Raw genomic sequence first — 8,688 nt, 5'->3', positions numbered from 1 at the left:
ATTAAACCCAAAATAAATACTTAAAAAAATCAGATCAGTTGGAATTAGAGATATTCAGCATTTGTGATTAGTATGACTAATCGTGTTCAATTGTTCTATGAAAACTTAGAATGAGGGCCAGTTTACAAATTTTCTGATGTATATATGCATAGCCAAACGGGAGGTTTCGGGTGCAAGCCCCCCCCCCCCCCTTATCATGATGCAGAAGGCGCCGCTAAACAAAAACAAAAAAGAAAAAAAGAAGAAAGTGAAAGAACAGGAGAAAGAGCAATATAAAAGAGAAATAAAAAGTTATTAACGGAAGATAAAGAAGAAAATATTTCGGAAACCTGTGCCACCGACCAAAACTTACAATGGGTCCCGCTTAATTCTAACATTGATGCTGGAGAGAAGGGGGGATTTTCTGAAGGTAATTGTCTGGGGGGTAATTGTCCGGGGGGTAGTTGTCCGGGGGGTAGTTGTCCGGGGGGGTAATTGTCCGGGGGGGTAATTGTCCGGGGGGTAATTGTCCGGGGGGTAATTGTCCAGGGGTAGTTATCCGGGGGTAGTTGTCCTGGGGGTAATTGTCCAGGGGTAGTTGTCCGGGGGGTAGTTGTCCGGGGGTAGTTGTCCGGGGGGTAATTGTCCGGGGGTAATTGTCCTCGGGGGGTAGTTGTCCTCGGGGGGTAATTGTCCGGGGGGTAATTGTCCTCGGGGGGTAATTGAGCGGGGGTAGTTGTCCGGGGGGGTTATTGTCCAGGGGGTAGTTGTCCTAGAACCATTTTAATCAAATTGCGTGTATATTTATATAGCTTTAACACAACACATAAATTCAATGCAGTTGTGTATCGTATTCATCCAAATATTGTGAGGGGCACACCATAGCAAATGTGGGAAATTTTGTAAAAAGTCGCCAGCGAGCCAGAAATAAAATGGCCTGTTAAAATGAATTTCAAATTATGTGATAGATTTTTACATCATTATAGCAAATATAATGTCATATATTTTGTTCATTCATCTAATTTCGCTGCCTCCTTTATTTTATTTTATTTTCTTTCCCCTTGGCTGTGGAATTACCCCCCCCCCCCGGTACGCCAGTGCTTCAACGTAAAGCTTAATGCAGGAAGGGTCCATATAGGGGCCCGTTATAGACCCCATTAAAGGTTACAGATGAAGAGCCCCCACTGCACGGGGTCTTGACTCTTGGACAGAGCCTTTGGAGATTTAGCAAGTTTATGATAGACTTTCAGACGACATTATGCTATATACCATCCATTTTTCTTCCCGCTCGTTATCTCAATCCTCGACAGCCCGGTAGTGTACGTTATCTTGTCCCTATTCTTTTTTTTCCAATTTAGATTTTAGCTAATTCCATTCTGCCTTTATTTCCCGCTTTTGTTTGCCTTTTTGTCATCTTTAATTTATTTCCGTCTTACTAATCATGCTAATGTATTTGTATATCGGGGCGAATTGTTCTTTCTCACTTGTTATTTTTTCCTTCCTTTTCCCGTTATCTTTCCGTTTTCCCTTTTTTATGTTTTTTCTTAGTTTTCTTTTCCCTTTTCCTTTTCCTTTCCCTTTCCCCTTTTTTCTTTCCTTTCCCTTTCCCTTTCTTCCCCCCTTTTTTCTTTTTCCCGTTTTTTTATTTTCCCGGTGAGCTCCGCCAGGGGGGGGGGGCAGTTTGCCCCACCTGCCCCCCCCCCCCCGCCTGTTTCGCCACTGGTGTCGGATAACCGGAACGGGAAGCGTCATTCCCGTATCTCGGTACGCGATTAGCTTGACCTGTATTAAGCTGATTTTGCGCCTTGTCTGAGCTCTTCAACTGACGAGGGGGATTATCTCGAGCTGGTAGTCTATTGTTTTGACGCTGTTCTTCGTTAATTGACATAGGTGGAGTCGAAGATTCGGATTTCGTTGCCGAAGAATTCGGAATAGAATCGACGATCTTCTTCATTCTTTTGACATCTAAGGCAATTTGATCAATTCGTATTGACATACATTTACATTTCATACAGATGCGATCTTGACTCTTCAAATCACAGATAATGCATCTATTTTCCGAACGACTCGGATTATCATCAACAATAGGGATAGAGACTTCGGAAATCATCGATTGGTTAGAATGTAATGATCCATTGTGCGACTCATTCATACCTTCGGTGGTACCATTATCCTCGACATGACTGTTGTCTTTTGTAGTAATCGAAGTTGAATCACCTTTAAGCACAAAATGGCGGGCAATCTCGGAGTTTATGTCGGGGTATACTTTCAGTACACTGTGAACAGTAGAATTTATGTCATTTTCAGATTTATCATTTGATGCGTTTCTCTCAAGTTAAAAGGACATTTTTATTTGGTTGCCAAAAATAGGGCGGGGGGCGGCTCGGCCCCCTTGGATCCGCGCCTGTACTACTACTTCTACTATTGCTATTATAGCAGTGCGACTCCTGGGGAGCGTTTCATCAACATTTTCATCCGACAAGTTGTCAGATCTGACATCTTTCTCTGATGTTGATTGGCTGAGAGGTACTGTTACTATGGTAACTGTCGGATAAAATGGGACTTGTCGGATAAAACGTCCGACAAGTCCTTTCATGAAACGCCCCCCTGATGCTGCGGCTAGAGTTACTCCTTCTCTGGTGCTGGTGATAGTCCTGCTCCTGCTTTTACTAATACTACTCCTGTCGCCGCTGTTCCCGCATTATTACCACTTTTACAGTAATTAAGTGGCCTACTTATATAAATTGCAACTTCAAAAATAAACGAAGCAAGAACAACAAAAGAAATATTAATGATATTGATATTAATAATGATTGTAATGACCATTATTGCAATGATGATGATGATAATAATCATAATAATAATGATGATGATAATAACAATAATGATATTAATTATGACAGTGATAGTGATAATAGTGTTGATTCAAGAGATGATAAACTTCAATCACCTCGAACATTGTGACACACTGCTAAGCTACACGGATCGCACATTCTAACATCCGATTGAATTTAAATATGCATTGTGTAACAATATCATTTCACCTTTCCCTTTCAAAACAGTGGTTCTGTGTACCATTTGCTCTCACAAATGAAGCAGTGGCGCCCCTGTCTGAGACCTCAGACAATTGGATCGGGGAGTGGGACAACAAATTCATTGGGCAATGGTTCGACAGCTGTTTCCTCCTTGTAAGTTGGCAGACTGACACAATTTTGTTTCTAGTTTTTTTGATTAGTTGTTATTCATGTTTTCATGTGAGGATCTAACGTCAGATTACTTATCTGTTTCATTAAAGTTGCATGGGGAACAATTACCCCCGTGGTAGTTTTGCAAAACTAAGGTTTGGTTCTTTATGGTAAAAACACATAAGTAGCATCAGCAGAATTATACATGTACATCTATGTCAAGAAAAAAAAATTGTATTTCATTTATAATAAGGATTTATGATAATTATTCGTATTCATTCATGTATGAAAATCTATGGTCGATCAATATTGACTTAACCCATTTTCATTATCATTATTCTTGTGATCACTAAAGTACATTTCATTGAAGTTTTTGATTGAGCACATAATACGCCCTAATTCTATATACGGTTCATAGTATTTTACCAGGCATTACTATTAAATGGGTACTTCGATAAATCAAATTTATCAATTGAATTTGTACACAAGTGGCCCACAAGATTCTATACTCATATTTGGTTTATAAACAGTTCATCTAATCAATATAGACGAAGTGGTGTTAGACCAAATAACTAAATGTACTTATCAGGATGAGACCAAATGACAGTTTACTGATTATAGACCATTTGGTGTGTTGGCTTAGTTGGTAGAGCGTCGTCTCACATCCGGGAGGTCGGGGGTTCAAACCCCGGCCGCGTCAGACCAAAGATGTCAAAAGATGGGAGTTGCTGCTACCCTGTTTGGCGTTCAACGATTAAAGGGATAGAGCCTCGTCGATCTGGCGCTGCACAGCGGCTGTCGGGCCCACGATCAATAAATGGGGCCAAGCAAAGTTTCGGAGTATTTCACTGCATTTCATGTCTATTTCGAACAATAAAATATGGATTCTTATTTTCCTTTTTTTTTCATTTTCATCAAAAAATTTAGATCTTTGGAGGAGTTCCCTGGCAGGCCTACTACCAAAGGGCTCTATCGGCAAAGACCCCCGAGCTTGCCCAAAATCTCTCCATCGTTGCTGCATTTGGATGCCTCGTCCTTAGTATACCTGCATATGTTCTGGGGGCTGTTGGAGCAAGCACAGGTGAGGGATTTCATTTACTCATATTTGTTTATCGGAGCTAATAATAATAATAATGATAATGATGACAATAACGATAGATTACTACAACAGCTAATAATAATAATGGTAATGATTATAATAACAATCATTATTACTATAGTCATAATAATGATAATGAAATAATATACAGTTCTTGTATAACGCATATCACATTATGATACGTCTCTCTGCGCTTCTAAAGGACTTGGACATTATTTTCCTGGCACTGGTCTGGCGGTCTAGAGTGCGCAGAAGCTTTTTCAGAAATAAATGCCTGCCAGGTACCGATTTACTTCTCCTCAGCTGAGACCAGCACATTGTTGACCTGTTTTGTCGGAGAAAATTACGTAATATCTAAGATTCGAACCGAGAAAACTAATTCAAAGTCCTGTGACTTCTCCAATGGCAACAACACTTAAAAAAGGGTGTATGTTTATCGAGAAATCATTGCTTGCAGGGGCGTCGATCCATTTTTCAGATTGGGGGGGGGGGGGGCAAAATTATGAATCAACGGTCCCGTTCCAAAGGCGCTCGATCACACGAAACACACCCACACACATAGGCATATATATATATATAACTCATGAGAAAGAGCCACATATCTCACCAAAAAATTAATGCGAGCGCGAAGCGCGAGCTGAAATTTTTTTGTATACTGACCTGAAAACTGGAAAAAGGTACCTGTTTAGGACTGTTTGTAGTAACTCATGAGGAGGATACATATCTCACTACACAGATAATGCAAGTGCCGAGAGCGAGCTGAAGTTTCTTTATATTCTGACCCGAAAGCTTGATATTCTAAGCATTTTTGGTACCAAGGATTAAAATGGGTATCTAAAACAATAGATGCGAGCGTGAAGCGCGAGCTGAAATTTTGATATTTCGATCTGAAAAAAAAATGACAGTTTAATGGACGTTTTTAATAAAGAACAAGATATATTGCAAATCGAAGCGGGAGTTCTTTTGAGCCTTAGAATTGAAAACGGGACTTCTATTCACAATTTAATCATGAAAAGTATGGGTTTTTACTACAGAATTGATGCGAGCGCGAAGCGCGAGCTGAAATTTTTTATATTCCAATCTGAAAAAGCGGACATTTTGAAAGCGATTTTAAATAAAGAATGAGTTGTGTATCTCAATCTCGCTAGCTGATTTCTGTGTAACGTTACAATCTTATTTTATTTTTGCACATGCGGAATTATTGGGGGGGGGGGGGGGGGGGCAAAACGATATGTTTGCCCCCCCCAATATTTTCATTGGTGGGGCGATCGCTCCCCCTGCCCCCCCCCCCCCCCCCCCAGGATCGACGCCTCTGATTGCTTGAGCAAACGTCATGCCAATGTACGTGGGAAGAAACCTTTAAAGCGAGTGAATATAATCTGGAGACATACCAACTTCCCATTAATCAAGTCTATCCGTTTTTATATTTGTTTTGTTTTCTGCAAAAAATATACTCTTCGGTCTCCTTTTTCGCGTAGTGATACAATAGATGCGCTACGCGCGTTTCGCGACTTTAACATAAAAACGACCGTTATCACCATATGCACATTGGTGTAGTTTAGTGCCGGGATATAAAAGGTTTTTATCTTGTCTTTGTGTGTTCTTTGAGGCTTCTCAGGACCAACATGACCAAACGTATGCCTGCGAAAGGTAAATGGAGTACCACGAGGCACCTACATCCATGCTTCGTCATCGGCCTTAGAAACACCCAAACGTCACTTGATACATTCCACACACTAAGAAATTCGGGATCAATTTTACACCCCTATAGGGGTGCACAGGCATCTCCCTATATGAGTACCCCTATTCGGGGTGCACACTGTACACCCCGAATAGGGGTGTACAGTGTGCACCCCTATTTGCGGTGTCCATCTGCACCTTAGAGGGCGTACTACCCTTAGGGTGCATAATGTTTTATTTAAAAAAAAAAATAATGTACCCCCACCTATAACAACAAAAAGATTGTCGAGACTTCTGGTCCATTCACTTTCTGTATCGATTTTTTTAGTTACCTTTGTTGGGACTCGAAATCACCTCGTTTTTTCCTGTAGTCAAGATTTTTCCTGCTATGCCAGCGAGAACTGCTGAGACCGGATGAGGTCTCTAGCCATATGATCCGATACCTTTTTGACTTGTGCTGATAGTTGTGATTCAAGTAGCTCTATTTTACTGTTCTCCAAAAGTATACGTAATCAAATGTGTTTTTGAAACAATTATCATCACATAAATATTAAATATTTTTAAAAATTGTTTAACTTCGGTAAAGTGTGGCGTTAGTGCATTGTTATTTCGGGTATTTTACGATCACAAATCAACTTTATCTATACCATACGTCTATCAGCGAGACTGTTGGGGTGCACGCAAAGAGTACATGGGTGTACAACTGACACGTACTCTCGCATAAGAGCTAACTTGCACCTCGATGGTATTGCGAGGTGTACGCACGCATCGTACACCCCATTTGCACCGGGATTTCTGAGTGTGTATATCATCTTAGGTAGCTTCTTAAGGATTTCATTGTTGGAGATGAGGGGCATGTTTCATAGAAACTTGTGATAATGGCAACCCAGGTGGGTGTTTCATAAAGCTGTTCGTAAGATAAGAGCGACTTTAAGAACGACTGGTGATAATTTCTTTGGGTAAAAGGTACACCATTGGCGATGGTTTAGCGCGTAAGAAAGGATCACCAGTCGTTCTTAAAGTCGTTCTTAACTTACGAACAGCTTTATGAAACGGCCCCCTGCTATTATTGTAACTATATTGTAACTGTACTGTAACTTTTTCATTGTCTAATTGTTGTAACTATACATATACAGAAAACAGATGAATACTCGATTTGCGATTTGCTGCTGAGCCCTGTAACCACAGTGATGAAACTATAGTTGTAAGGTTTAATGAAACGGATTCTACATCCGCGACGAGGGTTCAGACTTACTCCCTGTACTTTTTAAATGAGATGTCCCGAATAGGCATCGCCCTGGGCTTTTTTCTTGCTTGTCAAGTTTAAACTGGCATTCCCTGTAAAATATCGTTCCCAGGCCTTGCGAAAAGGACCTTCATTTCGGGCTATCGTGGAAGTTACTGTTGATATCTTTATCATATTTGCAGACTGGAATATGACGAACATACCTCTGAACAAAACCGATCCATACGAAAATCCAGGGATCGTTCTCCCGGCCGTTATCCAGTACCTCACCCCTCCGGTTGTCGCCTTCCTCGGACTAGGGGCGATCTCCGCCGCGGTGATGTCGTCCACCGATTCGTCCGTGCTCGCATCCAGCTCCATGTTTGTGAGAAACGTCTACAAGAATATCATCAGACCAAGGGTAATAGTCTGTTGCGTTGCAAAGCTACCCCCCCCCTTCCCTAAGAAAGAATATGTTTCAAACCAACCAAAGCTCTGACGTCCTTCTGGTGTCAGTATTTTACAGGACTGTTACCGATGTTATACATGTTACACATATTGGATTATGTAAAAAGAAAAGTGAGAAGAGTCGCGGGGCTAATAACAAAAACACATTACAATCAGCCTTTTACGATGTTGATACCAAATTTCACATAAACTTTGCTTGAACCCTTGAAACATTTTCTCACCTGATTTCATTATAGGCCTCAGAGCGAGAAATGATGTGGGCGCTACGTGCCTCCGTGATCGTCGTTGCAACCATTGCCACCGTCATGGCCTTGACGGTAAAGTCCATCTACGTCCTCTTCGTACTGTGCTCTGATTTCGTCTACGTCGTGCTCTTCCCGCAGTTCGTGTGCGTTATACACGTCCGGAAATCCAACACCTACGGCTCGGCCCTTGGCTTCACACTCGGACTTCTTCTGCGGCTACTTGGTGGAGAACCCGCGCTTAGTATACCATACATCATCCACTACCCTTACTTCCGCGAGAACTTCGGGCAGCTTTTCCCTTTTCGAACCTTCGCCTGTTTGGTATCGTTTGTCACCATCGTCAGTGTCTCGTACGCCACAGACTTCCTATTCACTCGAGGCCACATACCCCCTCGTTACGATGTCTTCAGATGCGTAGTCAATAAGGACTACAAGGAGTATGTCCGACCCGGTGATGAGGTCAATAGTCACGGGGTACAAGCTTTCGAGATCACGGATCGTAAAGACACTTAGACATTGATATGTCATTCATTAATCTGTATGGCTCATTCATATCACGTTAAATGAAACCACGAAATACATAGCAGCAAAGGTGATAAAAAATAATAAACTGGCGGTGGGGTACTACGTTATTATACGCTAATTTCCTCCATTTTCAGAAAAGGATAATGACAAAAGCTTTAACAATCTTGATTATCTACAAAAACCTCGATTTGTATCCCCAACCCCTGCGCTATAAATTGTAGATTTTATTAAAAAACACAATGGGCCTTCTGCATTAAAACTTACTCAATTTTTTAATCATTC

At 41.3% G+C, this 8,688-nt stretch overlaps 1 protein-coding gene across 1 annotated transcript in view; it reads left to right on the top strand.

Moving 5' to 3' along the window:
* The window catches only part of LOC129280635 (high-affinity choline transporter 1-like), a 15,320-nt gene extending 6,632 nt beyond the window's left edge, over positions 1 to 8,688 (top strand). Inside the window, exons 5-8 of the mRNA XM_054916659.2 lie at positions 3,042 to 3,167; positions 4,092 to 4,245; positions 7,372 to 7,589; positions 7,873 to 8,688. Of these exons, the coding sequence (XP_054772634.2) occupies positions 3,042 to 3,167; positions 4,092 to 4,245; positions 7,372 to 7,589; positions 7,873 to 8,394 (1,020 nt within the window). The 3' untranslated portion in view covers positions 8,395 to 8,688. The remainder of the gene's footprint in view (positions 1 to 3,041; positions 3,168 to 4,091; positions 4,246 to 7,371; positions 7,590 to 7,872) is intronic.

Source organism: Lytechinus pictus, chromosome 17, assembly GCF_037042905.1.
Source record: "Lytechinus pictus isolate F3 Inbred chromosome 17, Lp3.0, whole genome shotgun sequence".
Classification (NCBI taxonomy): Eukaryota; Metazoa; Echinodermata; class Echinoidea; order Temnopleuroida; family Toxopneustidae; genus Lytechinus; species Lytechinus pictus.
This window is presented reverse-complemented; position numbering and strand designations above follow the sequence as displayed.